We start from the raw sequence: 20,470 nt of genomic DNA on the forward strand, positions 1-20,470 counted from the left end.
GAGGCATAATTTCCTGTAATACATTTGTTTTAATGGTAAATGTTGTCTTTTGTCGTGTTGCAGGTCGTCGAGACCAACTTGGTGGCCTTTGACTGTCACTGGATCCTCATAAACGAGGTGAGTTGTTGAAGAGATAACAAATTGATCCATTTGTGGGTATAGCTCCCAGTCCTGCCTTTTGCTCAAATTTAATGGTATCATTTTAGTGTTCCAACACTCCATTGTCTATCTAAATTTTGAGTCATAAGTTCCAAGACATTTTTGGGGGGAATCAACAGATACATTTTGACATTGGCATGAATTAACATGAATTTAGCATATTGTCACTGTCCAAAGCATATCATGAATTTGTCAGAAGTCGTATTCAATATAATATCAGAGTTAAGACCAGCAATACAGAATATGCTTTTAATTGGGCATCGTAATGAAAATTATACATTTAAAGTATACAACGTCACCCATAAAATCTTCTTCCAACATCATTCTGTTCAAGCAAGCAGACTGTGTTTTAGGCACCATTTTCAACACACGGGTACGTCCATGATAGGTCCAACGAGACATAACACATGTGATTTTACTGCCGGACAATAGACAAGACATTGGACAACAAGGAGGACACAAATAAAAACGATGCCATATTGCGTAGCAAAATTTGCAGAAACACTGCTCACTAGCATGTTTTTTACAAAAAGTGTACTGGCGCAAATTTTGTCGAGCTCCCGTTTGCACAAGCGCACAAGAACAAGCACGTGTGTTTTGTGAGCAGTTGTGGGACAAGGTGTGATTTACAACCAGAGAGGAGACATGGCACGCAGTTGACATTAAAAACAAATGCTGTGCCGTGAATTTTTAACGAGCATGAAGTGTGGGAGATGAGCTTAACTGCCCGAGGGAGGATCTGCTATCTCTCAACCCTTCGCTATTACCGGCAGGGCGCGGGCGGCTGGTTTTGGGCATTACTTCCATAATGCGAGTGGAGTAAATTAAGCCACTGAGACACTGGACTTAAGTAACACTCTGACCTTCATGCAAGTTAGGCAGGAGGACAATTAATGACCGCATTGTCCATGCCTGCCTAGTGAGGGAAGACATGGCAGTGAGTTAAATTCCTATTTATTCCCCCATACTCCTAATACTTCATTTTTGTGTCCAACTTTGAACTATAATGGGAATGTACCAGAGCAGGCTGTTATGTGTTATGTGATCAGATAATGTCTTACGACTTGGTGAAGCCGCATGTGGTTCATTGCCCAAAGTTATTTTTGTGCGCCTTGTTCCAAGTCAAGTCAAGTACTGTACAACTTTATTGTCAAAATACCCCAAAATAATTATCGATAAAAGTTCTTGTTTATTACCAGCTACTCTATGCATCCGCTGTATACAATTTCTTCTCTTCTTGGAAGAAATTAAAAATCAGTCTTGGATTTTATTGGTGCAATCTAGAAAAAAGTTTGTTAGCTCACTTTGCAGCTAAATGGTAGCGGGGGGGGGGGCGGAGACTAGGAATTTGTCTTCTCTTGGATGTAAATGGCTTATCAGAATTTAAATGGGGGGAAAAAAATCGGGCTGTTAAGCAGACAAAATTTGACCTCTGTGGAATCCTTTTAGATGAGAATAAGTTTTCTAATCAAAAATTAGGGCGGTAACTTAAATATTAATAACTGCAAAGAGAAATGAGCGCACTAGAAGTCCACTAAGTCACGATCTTAATCATACTAGTAAACTTTTTTTTTGTGTGTGGGGCGAGGTGGGGCTGAAAGTGATTTCACAGTTAAAATTCAGCTAGTTCTTTCTTCCTGTTCATATTTTAATGTGATCGTTGGTCATAAGATGACATGATTACATTTTAACTTTATCTATAATTTTATGTTAATGCATTTCCTTAAGAGCTTTGTTTGTAATTTATGACACGTACGTGCCTTTGATGAAAAAGGAGCAAAATAAGCATGTGTTTTTGCGCATATTATTCAAAGACGAGTACGGACCATATTTCTCCAAACAGTGGCCGCGCCTCAGATCAATGCCATCCTCCAATTAGTTCACTCTAATCCACTCGAGACAAATAAACGTTTCTCCCAAATTTCCACGAGGAATAAAACAGGTAATAACTGTAATTACATACAGTACTTCAGTTCAAAGACTCGATGGGTCACGCGGGAGACACATTCACAAGAATCAAACATTGTGCGCAACTGAACTCGACCGCTAACCAAAACGGCGGCACCGATTTAAGCAGTCTCTCAGGTGGATAAAAGTTTGGAGTCCCCCGAGACTTCAGCGGCGTTCATCTTGAGAAGGATGTCTATATTTGGACATACACGGTTATTTTGGGGGATGCAGAGGAGGCCATTTTCATTTCGCTCAAGTTTTGTGTCGACCGTGTCCTCAACAACGATTAGGATTGCATTAGACCAACATGTTATCACTCCATATTGTCGTTTTAATATTTTAACATAATTCACCAAAACAGTTGGGCCTAAAAACTTTTGTAAACAGACGAATTAAAGTCTGGAGACTCACAATTTGTTTTAAAGGGCTTCTCTTTGCAATATTGACCCTTTCATGCACCGTGTAACCTGATAACATGATAAGCTGTCCCTGAAAGGGTTCAAGATGCACTTCAGTTTTGTGAAGATGGCATCGTTAACAACGGTTACCATTCCTGTAAACTGACATGTCGCGCCATGATGTTGCACATTGCATCTGTGTTTACAGTACATGTAAACAGTCTCACAAAATATATGAGTCGCATTATTGTGGACTCTGCCATAATACACACAATAGAATATTGTCACTGGTCTGATTAATCCAAAATGAAGATTTGAAGGGTGAATATGACGCATTCACTCTCTTGTAATGAATGCAACAATGATCGGAATTAAAAAGCTGAAAGGGAGCCACGCTTGGTTCAGTACGTATGGTAAACCTCATTTGAATTCAAGTACATAGTTTCAAAAAATACTCTAATTGAAAAAAAAACAAACTCTGATACTCTAAATACTAATTATAGTGAGCTGACCAATCAATTTCATAGCTATTGGAAACAACGTGCCTATGCACAAACAAATCTCTGTGGTGTCTTTTAATAGTTCTCTTCTTTCAGTGTTGATTTACGTTCTTTTGAACAGTTTTGGGGAAGAATGTAATGACTATGTCAGAGTGGGGCAAATCATTTTCCTCAGTTTAAAAAGTTACTTGAACCAACGGGCATATTACAATATTGCATGCATACATTAAATCCCGGTGCTGCTGCGTTTCGCCTTAAACTAGGCTCGCAGAAACCGCGTGCCACAGCGGACACGAGGATCAACTTCAACAACATTGTTTTAGTTGAATTGTTTCATTCGTCGCTTCCCCCATTTGCAGTTGGCTTGATAAATCCTCCCCTCTTTGCGGAAGTGCTCCAAAATAGAGAAGAAAATGACAATAGCGACAACATAAGTGCGAAAAACCTGTGGCTTCAATAAAAGGCACCACCCGACGAGGTTCCCTGCGTGCTCGCTTATGGCAGCTAACAATGTGGAGCAGCCCGCTGAGCACGCTCTCATGTCTCGTTGATTGCCTGCTAGGCCACATTCACATTGAGCTGTCAGACATCTGCTATTGTCTAACACTCTTCAGGCTGCCTGGCTGGCAGCGCTCTGCTCTTTTGGCAGCTTTACTGGAATGATCAACATGCAAGTCAATTGCAACCTTTTTGTCATTCCATTGTACTCCTGGAATACATGTCAGAAATCCGTGTTCTCAAACTTTATTTTCAACTGAAATATTTTGGACCGATTTAATATAAAATGCTTTCATTAAAAACACGGGTGCACACAGAGAGCGACTATCGTATTTTCTGCCCTATTAGGCGCTTCGGAGTATAAGTCGCACCTTCAACAAATGACCTATTTTAAAACAGGTTTCATTAATAGGGCGCAACGCGTTATAAGGTGCATAGAATAGAAGCTACAATAGTGGCTGCGGTGGAATTATACATCCACTAGATGGAGCTATGCTAAAGAGATTACAATACAATACAGCTTTATTTATATAGAGCTTTCACAACCGCTGCAGCTGTAACAAAGCGCTTTACAGAACATTTAAAATACTATGTCCAAGAAATGAGAATATTGATCCATATTGAAGGCGCAGGCAGTGTTGGCTTTTGAGAAAATTGAATGCTTTAAGGTGCACCTTAAAGCATTCAATTCTCCATTGTGAGAAAAATAAGTGTTTTCTTATCTTATCGTTATTGACAAGGTGGAGTCTTTCAACCCAAGGCATGTGCTTCCAAGCCACAACTTGAACTAACTTTAGGGGGGGTGGGGGCGAGTACGACCTTAAACAGAGATCAGTGTAGCCAAAACATGAATCACCATAATAGTAAAAAATGGTTTAAGTAAATGAATAAATGATTAAATACATAATTGTAGTCCAAAGACAAAAACTTGATTTTGACATCTGAAAATGAACGTCAACAAACAAAAATAGTAAATTGTCAATCGAATTTACCCAACTGCCAGGTCACTTTTACTTGTTGATGGAAAAATACGCAATGAAAGTTCATGAATGTAAAAAAAAAAAAAAAAAAAAGGGACATGCTCAATGCTAACAGTATTTGTTTGTTTATTTGTATGTTTGTTCGGGCAGAGATCAAGCCAGCGATTACTCTAAGGCACAATTATTACTTTTTATCACTGCTCGAAGCGATGAAAACACTCTACTGCACAAGAAATCGTCCGAAACAATGTCCTACTTCTGCCGATCACAATGCTGTCGAGAAGAATTTAGAATGTTCTATTCCGATGCATATTCAACGACTCCGTAATGGGATGTGTGAAGCTTTTTTTTTTTTTATTCAAACAGACTCTTTAAGTGGATGAAGCCTTCAATATTCTCTTGTACTTTGGAACATGACTATGGGAGGGAGCGTGTGCTTGCCTCCCTGTGCTTTATTATGGATGAGGGGATAGTGTCTGGTTGTCATAACTTTGCTTTATCTTCAGCCAGCAGTTCGACGTCCCACTGAGGCACAGTTCACACTTTATAATTGATCACGCTGCCCTTCCTCATCGCCTTCGTTCTGCTCAGGGGGCGAGGATGAGGAAGAGAAACGATAAAGGACGCGCACTCCTTCTCTTTTTTTTTCTCCTAAGTTTAGAAGAGAACACTGAAAAGTCTCAACACTCGTGTCCATCAAGAAGTAGCGTTCACTTTGTGTTGAATAGGGTGACGGCGAAGTGGATTAGTGGTTAGCGTGTCTGCCTCACGGTTTGGAAGTTTGAGGCCCGACTCTCGGCTGTGGCCTTGCTTTTCGGAACTTGTTGTGTTTGTATGGCTTTTCTCCTGGTACTCCAGCTTTCTCACGCAGTTCATCTTAAGCCAAGGTTCCAGACTGCCCCGAAATGCTAGCATTTTGCTCCGAACATTTGAGACAACGCAACTATGATTTTCACCTACTTGTGCTAGCGCAATAAGTAAATTTGCTGAATTAAAAAAATAAATTCGAGTTTTGATTATGTTTCTTTGCTTGGTGTGTCCTAAGCACAACATTAGGAAAAATATGCAACCTAACCCTTACCCGGAGACTTTCACTCCAACCCGCAACGACAAATCCTAACCCTCACCCCTTAACATTGAACTGAACACCCGCCCCTTTCCCCGTTTCACGTTAACGCTGCATTTTCCCCACCAATCAGAAAAGCAAGTGATGTCATGGTTTGTCATGATTCGTTATGTTTTGCGTTGGCTTCTTAATTTAAACAAACCAAATCAGGTGGGAAATGGGTCAGTTTTTCCAGCCCGCCAACCGTACGAGAGCGGCAACTATTGGTGCAAACTTATCCTTTAAAAGTATTGATGGTGAAGGAGCATTATCATCCTATAACTAGAAGCAATAACGACTGTGTGGGTCCCCCCCCCATGCGGAGGACTTGGGAGGGTGAGCAGTAGAAATGGGAGGTCATCGGAAAGGTTAGAGAAGAAATGAATAGTTTTTCCTCGCTCAAGAAAGAAGGATTTGATGTCTCTCGGGGAGAGGTGAAGAGGCTGTGACGAGAGGGGCCAGAGGACAAAGTATAATAAGGGATGAGAGATGTTTTCAAATAAAATGCCAGAAGAAAAAGAGGGCGCTGTGCTCTCCGGTCAATGGGAGAGATTAGGATTTTCATGTTGATGGAGTAAGCAACCAATGAGCTGCCAGGCTCCTGAGGTTACTTTTCGGTTTTTCCAGGCACATTTTGTGTACTGTTTTGTGGAGGGGTGGAATTGAACATCATAGTCTGGTGTTTCTTCAACTGTCTGGATGAATGGTCGTTTGACAGGAAGTAGCCTGAGGCAAATGACGGGAAGTGAAAATAGCCCGAGTTCGTTGTCGATATACAACACGAATAGGATTCGGAGAGTAACTTCGAATACACACTCGTGTACCGATACCTTTTTTTTTGTTGAACAAAGGACTTTAATTTGTACGGTCTGTGACTGGTATTGCACGTTTGACTCCAACTCTTATATGACAAAAAAAAGGAGCACTGAGTGAAGATCCTGTAGTCTCACGATCGCCCTCTGAGGTTCGGGCTTAGCTTATTGGGTTATTGTTACAGTCAGAGTTACAAACAGGGGTGGGATTTGGTTGTAGGATTAGCATTAGCGCATCTAGCTAACACTGGAAACCAACACTTAATTTTAGACAGCAGGACTGCCACTTCCTCTCCCAATCTCAACTCAACTGTATTTATAGAGCACTTTAAAACAGTCCATTTAGTTTGAATCTGAACAATTATTCATTCTGAGACATCTTGGGTGTTTGCGTCGACTGACTAGAGGCAGCAAATGTATATTTGTGATGCTTGTGATGTGTTCTCGTACAGCAGAAAATGTATCCCAGTATGCAGTGAACACATTGGACGGTGCGAACAATGCAAGAGAGGAATCAAATTGTCACGTGTGTAAACCAGAGAAATTAATATTCTTACCTCACCTAAGGTGTCAAATAATTGAATCTTGAGCATGTTTAACCTTGTTTGTCTGCCTTGTCCTCTCAAGTTTAAAAACAGTACAAGTGAGGAATCTATTTGCAGGGCTTCTGGGAGTGAAACGTGGCACAAATCTGAAAACAGTCGGCCGCTGGCTCTGGATTACAAAACCGAGAATATACAGAGGAACACAAAATGCTGAAAATTGCTTTCGAAACTGGCAGATCGGTTGGTCAAAGGAGAATTAAAATTCACGGCAGCCCGTCAAGGGCAGGCATTGAATCAAGTGTCACCCAGCTACACACACACACACACACACACACACACACACACACACACACACACACACACACTTCTCAAAAGACTAAAAGTCTCACACATGAATGCATGAACGCACAAAAATCCCAACACACATAAACGGGACGTATTTTCAAGCCATCTCGTCTCCGTGCTTGTGTTGGCCTCTCTCAATACAAAAAAAATGGACAGCATTCACCCAGTGTTATTCTTTCAGTGGTTGCGTGTTACAAAAGCTGTTTTAGTGACTGATGCAAAACAAATGTGAAACACATTTTAAACACATTAAATTAAATCACACGTGCTCTCAGAGCATAGTTGTACATAGATAAAGCAAGTTATAAGGTTGGCCGTTTGATTATGTGTGATACCAGATGAAAGCTGTGTGGACTGGGTGGATGAACATAATGTTACTTAAAACATGGGGCAAGTCTTATCTCCACTGAAGACATGAAAGGTGAGGGTAGTTGAGTATCTCGATGGATGTTTGATGAAGATCACTCGGATAGAATCTGTGTCGCACTTGTTCTTACCAGTTTCAATTGACAGTTGAGGAATCAAAAAGTGACTGATGAGTCCATTGTTTTTTTTTTTAATCTAACCTAAAAAAAAAGGAAACAAACGCCTTTATTTTTCATATTGTTGGCTCAGATCAAAAATACAACAGAAAATGGACAAAGGGGCTGAATTACGGCATCTTATATTTTTTAATTGGCCGAGTTTTTATGACCCACTCTAGAATTTTACGGAGCCACAGTTAAAAATCACGATACGCTTGACGCTGACGGTGTAGCGGTACACTTGCCGGACTTGTGTGTGGGCAGCGTGGGATCAGTGACGGCGTGCATGTGGGTGTTAATGGTAATTTGTCGTTTGTAATTCAGGGTGTAGTCTGCCTTCTGCCTAGAGTCGGCTGGGATAGGCTTCAGTAACTCCCCGCGACCCTGTTCAGGCTAAGCGGTGTTAAAAATGGATGGATGGATATGTTTGACACCACAGTAAGTCTGGACTAATGTTGCCGAGTTCAGAACTTAAGTTTGCTTTGCAACATTTTCTGACCTCTTTTCTTTTTTTTTCCTTTTTTTTTTTTTTAATGTGCAATATTTGTTGTTTGTATAAGATCAATATGCGTGTTTTCAGAAAGCGCCACTACATCTCAGAAACAGTGTACTGTACTTACGCACTGCCCTTGGATGTGGAAAAGGAGACGCACAGTCGATGATGCACTTTCCATTCATTTATTGAATGCCAGGAGAGCAGATAAACAGAACACACCCACGTAAGAGCTGCCGTCAGCCGCGGCTCACACCCAGACACTGGCACGCAGACTCGCGCTCGCCTTCTACATGCCTAAAGGCAAATATCTAACACAAAGATAAAACAATAAAGTATTGTCGAGGTACTCTATTTTCATGCTTTATTTTGTTTTCAAACCTGTTTTGGAAAAGGGATCTTTTAGATTGCTTAAATCCATTTAACCCATTCATGAACCAATAATGATACGATGATAAGCTGTCCACCGTAGTGACCGGGTTAAAGGGCTAAAGTGTGTAGGAAGAGTAAAACTGTAAAAATAATAAATAAAATACAGATATACACCTTAGAATATAATACATATACTGGGTATATACACACACACACACACACTCACACACACACACACACACACACACACACACACACACACACACACACCCCTGGGATTTGTCCTGCACAAATCCGTGGGCATCCACTGTTCTTTAAACGAATGGTTTACGTCTACCTCACAGCAACTTGTTTGTATCGATCCCTTTCTATTTTGCGCCCTCTCAGGAGATCTCCGACTATGACCTGCAAGAGTTGGTAATGAAGTCGGTGGGTCGGCTGACGTTGGTGCGCCAGACTTTCCCCATGCCGCAGAACACAACCCAGCGTTGCGTCAAGCACAATCACCGGATCAACACATCCCTCTGCGATCCCAAAAACGCCAAGGCGCAGCAGCTGGAGGTGAGCCCATCCCAAGCCAAATACAAAGACTATCATTTCAAATAAAAGAGAAACAACCACTTTATTGATCTTGTATATTTCGTTTCATGAATGACTTCATTATTTCTCTTGCTGGATACAATTTTCTTCACGCTGATTATTGGCCAAAATGACAATCTTTATTAGTCATGTGGAACAAAGGTACAGACATAACATATTTAATGGAGTCAAAAATAAACTCATGTATATTGTTTTGCATTTCATAATGTTGCATGAGGTGACAAAGTATTTGTGCGTTCCCCATACATGGTACAACTCCGGTCCCATTTGCTGGGATTTGTTTTTATCTGCTACTGGTCTGCTAATTCGACCCAGAAGCACTGCACTAATACACTTGGACTTCTCAGAAGAAAGGAAATCAAACAGTCCAGTAACCCTGCGATGATATTAACACATTTTCATGAACAGTTGTCTTGACATTGCATTGATAACGTTGACTGGAGCCAAATTATTCTCGAAAGAGACGCCAGTTAGCACTAGCATAGCTCACATGCTCAAGAGCCATGGGGCAAAGCCACAGTAGTGGGACAAATGTATTTGACGTGACAAAATTCAGCTCTTTCCTCCTGAAATTGAAGTCGCTCCGTGGTGTCATGAGAAAAGGTATGATGAAAAATCAAAGATCAAGCACTTACAGCTGCGACTACTACCACTGCTAGCCCCCCTGAAAGAAATAGTAAATAAACTCATCGGCTTGCTGAAATCAATCAATGTCCGACTGATTCTCGTTTGGAACCCCATTTCTAAAAACAACAACAACACTTTTTTAAAAACATATTTTATATTGTAGTATTTGACTTTGTGGTCAAATACGCTACTGGTTTAGACCCCTGGACTGTACTCTACACCACTGTATTGCTTTTACTCGGTATTTTCCACCAAACAAATGTGGTCTAAGTATCTTCCGCTTCCTTCTGGACTCCGTGAAGTCATTAGCCTCGTCATGTCATACCTCTTTTAATGCTCTTGAGGAATGATAAAAGACACACACACAAACACACACAAAAATGAGCAGAGACATTAGGAAATTAGCTTCAGCCGTCACTTCTGGTCTTATCATTTAGCGGCTTTGCTGACCATGTTTACATTTGGGGTTATTTGCTGCTGAATTGCACTCCAAAACCTGTTTACAGTGCTGTGTATTTTTGACAACATTAAGTTGGCTGATTTTGAAGGCCTCCTCTTTTTGTGCCTTGTTTTTAACCCTTTCATGCTCCCTTTAACCTGATAACATGATAAGCTGTCCACTGTAGTAACCACTGTCCGTCAAAGGGTTAATTTGGCGTAAAGTTGACCAGCGTCTTTCTGTGTAGTTATGTTACAGATATTCAATTATTTCCATTTTTTTTCCATCTGTTTTTCATTCTTCCTTGTGCTTTTCTTCCCCTTAATATGCTCCCCTAAGGCAACAATATGTATGCAGTTATGATGGTATTTGGTGTGTCTGTGTGTGTTTGTGTATATGCATGCGAGTCATCAAGCTGCCATCAGACAGGCGACACAAAGAGAAGCGTACGCTTATTTACGTGCCAAGACAAAATGTATTAAATTGAATCTAGTGCTGTTGATTTATGTGGCAGCACAAGAGCCCTGGGGATCACATTTGATGAGACGTGGAAATTTGTTAAAAGGAGAATCGTTGCTGCCGCGCTTGTGAAGATGTCTCGGCGCGGCCGCGGTAGAACAAGTCGACAAGGTCGGCTGGAAGACAACAAGGTCATCTTAAAGCTCTTGAAGACTTTCTCGCGAGAAATGATCGGTTTTAGACTTCTGCCAAGGCCGAGCAACAAAAGTTTGACTGCACCGATTTTTGGTGATTGTGCATCTGATTTTTCTCTTTATAGTAACAGGAAAATTCCTGGTGATGGAAAATGATATAGGAACTGAGTAGAGGGATGGATGAGTCGACTTTCAAACTTGAAACCGAACAATAAAAGTTAAATCAAGCAAAACTGGGAGCATCGTTTTTAGAAGGCAACTTTTTTTTTTGAGGATCGATTTCATGACTAGACAGACGGAGACCTTATAGAAATGAAATAATGAGCCTTCCACCTCAACTAAGACTGTACAACAATGTTTAAAGAAAACAAAAAACGGCAGCGCCATTTTTGTTTCTTTGTCCATCTATTTTTTTCTTCTTTTTAATTTTTTATTTTTTTTTTTAATGTTAGCTTGCAACTTTCAGGTTCATGGATGATGATATAAGATTTCAGGAAAAGGCGACTGGAGACCTTGTCAACTTCCTGTAATATACTCTAAATATTAACTATTGCCAAGGCTAAACAAAAAAGATGAAGACAAACAAAATGAGATTACCATCTTTATTTTCCCATCTATTTTATTTATCCCAAGGTAGGCGAATGTATTATAGCTTGAATAGACACAAGTTGCCATTTTGATTCTGGGTGCATTGTTCACACTAAAGGCGCTTATAAATGAAATGTATTATTATTATTACGTATATTATCCAGGCATCCACTTCTATGCTAAAGCACTTGTCCTCAGTACTGTCTTTGAAGAGCTGCAGCCTATGTCATCTATCATGATCGGCAAAAAAAAAAAAAATCGAAGACAAACTTCATCGGAAGGCCAGAGTTGAGATTTGAATGCCGAACCTCTGAACTGTACGGCAGACATGCCAACCACTAGTTCCACTAACAATTCCTTTTAGTCTAACCCAATAACTTACCTAACGACAATCAGTACAGAATTAATTTTTCCGTAAGAGCTATCAGTGTGCCCTTAACCCTTTCAGGGACAGTGGTTACTACAGTGGACAGTTTATCATGTTACCAGGTTACCTTGTGCATGAAAGGGTGACCTGTTCTCATCAGTTTTAGCCTCTTTGCTGCTGCATTTGCCTGAGGACATGCAACAAGCTCAGCGTGGGGGGAGGTTACACTCGATAAATTCTTAATCTAAAACACCGCTTGGCACCCCTCCCGCATGAGGCATTCGCTTGTTTTATAGTACATGCAAATGAGCCAGCAACAACACCAGGAGGCTCCGGTGCAGTGCAAGGGAGAATTCGTTATTCCTAATAAGACCCCAGCCGCCGTCCCGTTGTATGCATTAAATTCATAGTGAGTTTTTTTTTTCTTCAAGTCATTGGAGGATAGTGCGTTTTTATGTACACCTGCTCTATACCTTGTATGGGTGGGAAGCAGAGAGGAGTCACAGTGGCCTCAGATGCCCAATTTTACACTGCGCTGAAGCAAAGCAGTGCAGGCTGATACATACGCACCGCACACACAAACGTGCACACAAACACACACGCAAGGGCACAAATGATGCCCACGCGGTATGCACAGCCCATTGATCGGGAGGGGGTCACCACTGTGAGCGTTAGATTTTTTTTTCCCACTTTAATTTCCACAGAAAAAGCAAAAAGAGCGAGAGATGTGACAAGAGAGTCCTCCAAAGGCAGAGAGAAAGAGAAAGTTTGATGTGTTTTCTCTTTTATCTTATCTGCCTGTCTGTCACCCCCCCCCCTTCCCAAAAAAGATTATCCAAGAGAAAAACCTTGATGTCATTGACATCATTGAGTTCCTTTTCATTTCAAACTTATTATTCTGCTCTTTTCCTATCATAAGCTCTCCAGTTTGGTACAGCACAGTATGACATTCTCATCAATCATGCTAAACTGGGCTGAAAAATGGTGTCCTTAAAAGCTTTTCCACTACACGATACAATGATACAGCTTTACTCGTTATTGATGTTTTAACACGGGCCAAACCAGGGACTACAAAATTCTTCCAGGTGCTCATTTTGGGCCATGCAGCTTTTAATTAAAAAAAAAAAAAACACAAAACAAAACCTTGATACTCGATCTTATATAAAATTGCTCACTGAACAAAAAGTCGATAAAAACAATCAGTGTTTGCACTATTTCAAATGTGACTTGTGTACATACCTTGGCATATATTACAGTATATGTTCAATGTTATATATGAGTTCAATTCTTTCCACACTTTTTCCACACCTTCTCAATAGTAAAAAACACAAACAAAACAAAAAACAATTTTCCAAGTCGGAGAAAAAAAATGCCCATGCTAAAAGGTCGTAGCAAAAGAAGAAGGTTTCCCGGGTCGAGGCAAAATGAGCTTGAGGCAAACACATTACAGTCGCATTTTGTTTTCCTGACTTGTGTTAAATAAACACATAATGGAAGACTAGATAAAAGATTGTTTTCTCTTTTTCAATTTCCAATTTTTCAACGAGAAACAGGAGATGGCTTGTTAACATTGAGTGGCGACAGCGACGCTGCCTTAAGTCATTTCATCTGTGCTGTATCTTACACATAGAGCATATTTGACAATAAAAAGCTTGACTTGGAGTGGACAGAGGAGGGATGGCCTTGCCACACGCAAATATCTGAGATCTGTGCATGTGAATTTCTTGTTATATATTTTTTGTTTTAATATGGTTTCTGTAGGAGGACAAACATGACACAAACATTCTAAATGCTGTAAAAATGTGTCGAATAAATATTAAATGTCAACGAAGAATTGCGTCATAGCCTGTGACACGTTTCTACTAGCAGGGCGGGATGTCAGGCAAGATGGCTGTTGTCAGAAAACCGGCGTTTCATGTCCAATTCACCGAGGCTACTGGCGACGTGTGGGAATCTGGAGGGCCGAGAGAAGCATTTTTAAACGGTACACGTGAGCTACGGTAGTTAACACGCTGCAAAAGTGCGTCCCATGCCTCGTTAATCTTAGCGGCCATTATGGCTGTTGCTCATTATGGCATGCATATACGCGCGTGTGCGGTAACGGGTCGATCGCGAGAGGTTGATTGATCGAAAAGTAGATCTTCGGTGAAAAAAAGTTGGGCAAAAAAAAAAAAAAATCATTTAATCATGAAGGCTCATTGTGTAGTTGTAGCCAATTTAGTAATTTTGATAGTAGCCTTATCTAGCTAAGATCGATACATACAGCATGTGTTGCCTTCATTATAAGGCTTATATAAGGCTTTTAATTTTTTTTCGTCCCCAGACATATTTGTTTGTTTGTTTTTTTTTTTGGTCCAATATTGCTCTTTCAACATCTTGGGTTGCCGCCCCCTGGTATAGAAGATGCTCTGTAATGTCCATTCACAACCCAAACTGAACTTAGACCCTTTTGGATAGTACAAAGCTTGTTTCTGTCAAGATGTATCACATGACCATACTTCCTTGACACCGATTCCTATTTATCAGCGAATACCGATATATGCCTTTAAATTGCAGCTTCAGTTACATGTCTGAAGGTGTGTGTCTACAGTGCTTTAATGGTGACTCACAAAATGCAGCCACCAGGAATAATATTGTATGTAACATGAATGTCAACAAGTTTTCTGTCGTACAACAAAACGAATCCAACGCTGCCCCGTGTTCCAGTTAGAGAAACAAACAGGGTGCGCTTGCAAATGCAAATGAAGAGTGGCGGCCATCGTCGTTGGATGCTTCTGTGTGCACTAGCGCTTTGATTATTTCTACACGCCAACGTCTAAAAATAGACAAGCCCGGAGTCCTGTTTTGATGTATGAGCGGTGGTGCTGCCGGCGTGCGCTTGTGCGAAATAACTGTGCTTAATTAATGGGAGATGGCGGGCGTCAACTTGGTGTGTGCAATGGCGGCTTCTGCCGCCGCCGTCAGTCTTTTCATTATCTTCTCGTTATCTTTTTTTTTTTTTTTTTGTGGAAGAGGAGAGTCTCAGTAAATCACAGTGTCATCCATCACAGGGCTGAATCGCCCCCGCCTCGCTGCATGGAGGTACACTCACACTGCAGGCTTAGATGTGCTTGGACTTAAAACAATCCTGTGGTTGGTAAATGTCATTTTAGCGCAATGGTGGTGGGTTCAGATTGCCTTGTGTGCATCTGGCAGTGAGTCACACTGGATTTGCATGAAAAAGCAAAGCTAACTTGATGCTTGCAAAACACCCACATTTACAGCAACACAAGTTGGCCAAGTGCACGTCTATTTATTTCAACTCATCCCAGATGAAATAAACCTTGATTAATGTCAATTAGCTTTGAGAAACTTGTCGAGGCATATTACAGGGAAAAACAGATACAAGTACAATAAATATGCTTTATTATTATGAGTAGCAGTCGTATGCATTTAAAATAGTTTTTATTTTAGCTGTCCATTTTATATTAGGGTGGATGATTATTTGTTTTTATTTGTATTTTATTTTCTTGCATGTTTGTTGTCATTTGAGTTGTATTTCTTGTTTGTGTAATTATCACGTCATTTGAGTCTACGTGACATCGTTTTCATCGTTTTTCTATTACGGTAGTCACTGTTTGGGAATTGTAGATATTTTGAACCGTGCAATCATACAGAAATGAAAATAAAATTATGAAGTTAAGAACATGCTTCACATTTCAATTTATAATTTTATTTTATAGTATTATTCAGTTGGAATAATATATTATTTATTCTTGTTTTGTCTCTTAAATTAAAATTAAATTAATGAAATCTGTGTGTGTGGGGGGGGGGTGCTAAAGTTTCAAGAAACAGCAGGGCCATGCCCTTCTTAATTCTACATTCATGGAAATGATGAATTTAACAGCAACAAACTATTTCTCCGGCTTTGTTTTCTTAAGGGTTGAATATTTTTCCTTGTCTGTGTCTGTAGATCACGAACCGCTACATCTATGACACGGTGCTCCTGCTGGCTAACACCTTTCATCGAAAGCTGGAGGACAGGAAGTGGCACAGCATGGCCAGTTTGAGCTGCATCCGGAAGAACTCCAAACCCTGGCAAGGGGGGAAAAGCATGCTGGACACTGTCAAAAAGGTATGAGATGAACACTATCGCAGTTCGTGGATGAAATGAATCGCGATTGGATCCCACCAACATAGACACAAACAAAATCCGTTGCAACAAATATTTATAATTAACCAAAGCGCATCGACAAAGTATAAACGGAAATCGTCGGTCACAAGGAGTCGGGAAAAAACAATGCATAAATAAAAAGCGCTTGCAAAGGCAAGGTAATAGTAAATCCGACAATATAAATGAAATGAAAAGAGTCCAATTACACGAAACAAAACATAACTTTGTCATTGGAAAAGGTTCTATGTGTGTTAGGATTCCTTGGAGCAAAAAGTTTGAGAGCACCTGCCCTTGAGGACTCGCCTCACACACTGTTATGACACACTTGAGTATGTTGTTAAAGAAAACAATCCAACCTCTCTGAAGATGTCCTGGATGACGATGTATAATTAGGGTTGCAGTATGCAAATTAAAGTCACGGGCAGGTGAACCGCCTAAACACTCGAAAATTTAACACAGATAAACTCTGTCACATCTGGGCGATATTTAAATCAACTCGGAAGAGATTGCCACCAGGGACGCCTTCTTGAAGAGCCGCACTGGCTGATGAAAGTGTTGCGCCAAAGCATGGCCCAATCTCAAGGTGAAACGCCGCGATAGATACGAAAGCCACCGCGCTGCATTTGTTCTTGCCTCGCGCTAATCCTAAATTAGCATTTCACTTGGCGATGTCGTTCGATAGAGCTGCCGTTCCAGGAGTAGTGTTTTTTTTTTTATATCAGTATCAGAACAAGGAGGCACAGATTCAACGGGATTTAAACGTGATGAAAGAATGCAAGTCAAGGTGAAATGGGAAAAAAAAAGTTGAGACAAATAACTAAAAGGCTGCAGAATAAGTCAGGCACACACACACACACACACGAGCAAAAGTGAACTATTGAGGGCGTGCGGAAAACCCTGATAATTGAATTGTTGTATTATCTGAAAGTTGAGTGAAACTTTCAGTGGGAAATGATGTACTTTGGGAATTTAAAAAAAAAAACAATGGGATCTGTACAGGTTGGAAAGGAGGGTAACTTGCCAAACTCTTCCGGATCTGCTGGTGTCAGAATTCATCCCAAGAGGGAATTCTACAGCATACGAGCAATGTTCCAAAAGACGGAATCTTTTGCGGTTTCATCTATAGTGCCTGAGCCAAGAAACAAAGGGGGAAAAATCCTTTCAAAAGTTTGTTATTTTAACAAGCAATATGACTTTAAAATATGCCTCACAAATGGATTTAACAAGCACTAAAAAAAAACAAAAAAAAAACCCATCTAATAATACACAAGAGACAAGTTAAAATAGGAACTTGAACGTAGGCATATGCTTCAAGCTCATGGACATGTGTTGTTTATTTAGCAATTTTCCTGCCATGATGTTTTTTTTGTTGTTGCTTGTTTTCATTAAATATACCATTACACTCTTTTTCTTGAGTCTTCTGCAAATAAGCCCCAAAATATAATCGGACTGACAGACAGTACATCGTAATAAAGAATAGAATAAATTGTCATGCGGCACAACAAGCACACACATTTACCAATATATTTCATCTTTTTTTCTTTGATTTGATCGTTTTATATTTATGTCCTAGAAATGTTAAACATACATTTTTTTTCACCACGATGACTGTTGTGTTAGCATAAATAGCTCATTCTAACTTCCAAAATGTGTTGTGTGCTCTCCTGATAACTGAAACCTGCTGAAATTCATTCTGTTAGCAAAGTTGTTTTCACCGGCATTTCCACTTTGCCGCAAACCGCCTTAAAGGAGAGCCAACACTTTGAATGGGTATAATGGGCTGATCCGTCTCCGCTCGTTACAAGCGCCTTTCTGACCGTTATGATGCAATTTATGACTGGCTGCAGTGAAATATGGTGAGTGTAATGCGAAAAGAGAGTGGAGGGACTGCAGGAAGCTCTTGGATTGCATCACGAAAAAGTTATTAAACTGCACTGTTGGATGTTATTTGGTTCCCATGGATGTAAACTGACTGCTTGCCTTTGCGCCATTTATTGCTTGTGATGGAAATCCAAGTCCTAAACTGGCATCATACCAAGCGAAATGCAATTATCACAATATGATACCATAACATATATGTCCTAACATACATCTTCATATATGATATGGTCAATATGCTACAATGTCATATGGGACAATACTGTACAATACGATGACATATGGTACAGTACTATACAGTGCATTTTGAACCAGTACATGAGGTTACAATACTACACGGTACGATAAAACATGATGATACAATACAATATGATGCGATAGAATACAATACGATAGATACGGTGCAAAAGTATATGGTACAAATTGATGTGATTCTATGAGATATCGTACAATATGGTCCAATATAATACAACATAGTATGATACAATATGAGTGGAACATTTTTAATACCATAGAGTACAATGCAATACTGTATGTTAAGGTGCAATATACGTACGATACCATGAAGTAGAATACGGCACGCTACGATATAGTATCTTATCATGCACTGTGATGCGGTACAATGGAATATGGTGGAATATGATATGAAACGCAGGTTAATGGAGCACTCTTAAATTGTCCCTCGGTGTGAGTGTGAATGGTTGTTCGGCTATGTGTGCCTTGCGATTGGCTGGCAACCAATTCAGATTGCATCCGGCACGCCCAGGACCCTTGTGAGGATAAACGGATTAGAAAACGGATGATATGATACAAGATCTGGCACTATATATGATTGAAAAGAATATGGTACAATGTGATGTGACATCATGATGATGCAGTACATTACATTACGATACAGTATGTTACAATATGATACAACACCATTGCACTATACACTACATGTATACCCTAAGATATGGTGAAATACAATATGGTACCAATCAAAATGATTTGGTACAATGCTAAACCACACGCCACAATGTAATGTGCCTGCACATACCCATGCATGCATGCATGCATGCATGCATGCACGCACATACATTCACTCTCACGCACATGCGCATTCACACATACATCTTCTACTGTAGAAGCAGGATGACGGTTTGAACTTTTAATTTTGTGCAACTTTAGATCTGTGTAACAACTGTGAATTTTTATTTTATTTTTTTAAGTGTTTTGTTATGTGTTTGCAGTTTGGCGTGAGTGGCCTGACCAGCTTCCTGGAGTTCACCGACAACGGCACCAACCCCAATATCTTCTTTGAGATCCTGGGCACAAACTACGGAGAGGACCGTGGGCGAGGAGTCAGCAGGGTAAGTCAACAAACCGCGAATCATGTCTGCACAAACGGCAGCAGTGCAGTTACATAAGTCCTCGTTTACCTGCTTGCTTTTAGTCTTATTTTGAGTGCAGCCCCTTCCTTTTATGTGACTCACTTTACAATTGTGCTGCTTTTTTTTTTTTTTTTTTTTTTTTTTTGTGGCGTAAGGAGAACATTAGGGTTTTATTATGTTTTGTTTGTTTGTTTGGTTGGTGACTTGTCAATATGTCGCCTCAACAATTTATCTCCCTGCGGCATGCTGGGTGATGGGTTAGCTCATCCGCCTCACAGTGCAGAGGTGCAGGACCTTCCTGTGTGGAGTTTGCATGTTCTCCCTGTGGCTCTGTGTTTTTTTTCTGATGACTCCAGTTTCCTCCCACATTCCAAAAACATGCATTGCAGGTTAATGGAACACTCTAAATTGTCCTTAGATGTGATTGTAAGCGTGACTGGTTGTTTTTCTACCTGTGCCCCGTGATTGGCTGGCAACCAGTTCAGGGTGTACCCCCCCCCCACTGTCCGAAGACAGCTGGGATAGGCTCCAGCACCCCACGTGACCCTTGTGAGGATAAGCGGATTAGAAAATGGATGGATGAATGGAATTCACCTCTCTTTCAAAACCCAACGTGAACTGGATTAATAAGAGGCATTTTCAAAGAAGTATTTGTGCGCATGTCTTGACAACATTACTTTCATTGAACGGATGTGCTCTTTCTTTACAACATAGCTGTGCAATAGATGGATTTGCTATACATACAATCATTGGGATGGAATGTCAAGTGTAGACATTCAATTTTATTTCAGATGTTTCAGTATGACAGGATTTCCCATGTAGGGACTAAAGCCAATTTCAAAGGCTCAAAAGTTTACACAGTAGACATACAGTATAGCTGACATTCTGAAAACCTACTGGCCCCAGCCTGGCCCCCACAATAAAATTAGTCTAGAATCACCACTGCATTGACCGCCTGAAGTCTGGAATCCAATTTATATTTATTTATTTCCATTTAACATCTAAACATTTTATTTTATTAATGTGTGTGTGTGTGTGTGTGTGTGTGTGTGTGTGTGTGTGTGTGTGTGTGTGTGTGAGTGAGTGAGTGAGTGAGTGAGTGAGTGAGTGA

The 20,470-nt window shown here is 40.4% G+C and overlaps 1 protein-coding gene across 4 annotated transcripts in view; it reads left to right on the forward strand.

The window, feature by feature from the left end:
* The window catches only part of grid2 (glutamate receptor, ionotropic, delta 2), a 163,706-nt gene that overhangs the window by 33,031 nt on the left and 110,205 nt on the right, over window positions 1–20,470 (forward strand). For all 4 annotated transcript variants that reach the window (XM_019888840.1, XM_019888847.1, XM_019888864.1 and 1 more), the window contains exons 4-6: window positions 9,069–9,242; window positions 15,908–16,069; window positions 19,219–19,338. In XM_019888840.1, coding sequence (XP_019744399.1) covers window positions 9,069–9,242; window positions 15,908–16,069; window positions 19,219–19,338 — 456 coding nt within the window. The remainder of the gene's footprint in view (window positions 1–9,068; window positions 9,243–15,907; window positions 16,070–19,218; window positions 19,339–20,470) is intronic.

The sequence above is a fragment of the Hippocampus comes genome, unplaced genomic scaffold, assembly GCF_001891065.2.
Source record: "Hippocampus comes isolate QL1 unplaced genomic scaffold, H_comes_QL1_v1.1 scaffold155, whole genome shotgun sequence".
Lineage (NCBI taxonomy): Eukaryota > Metazoa > Chordata > Actinopteri > Syngnathiformes > Syngnathidae > Hippocampus > Hippocampus comes.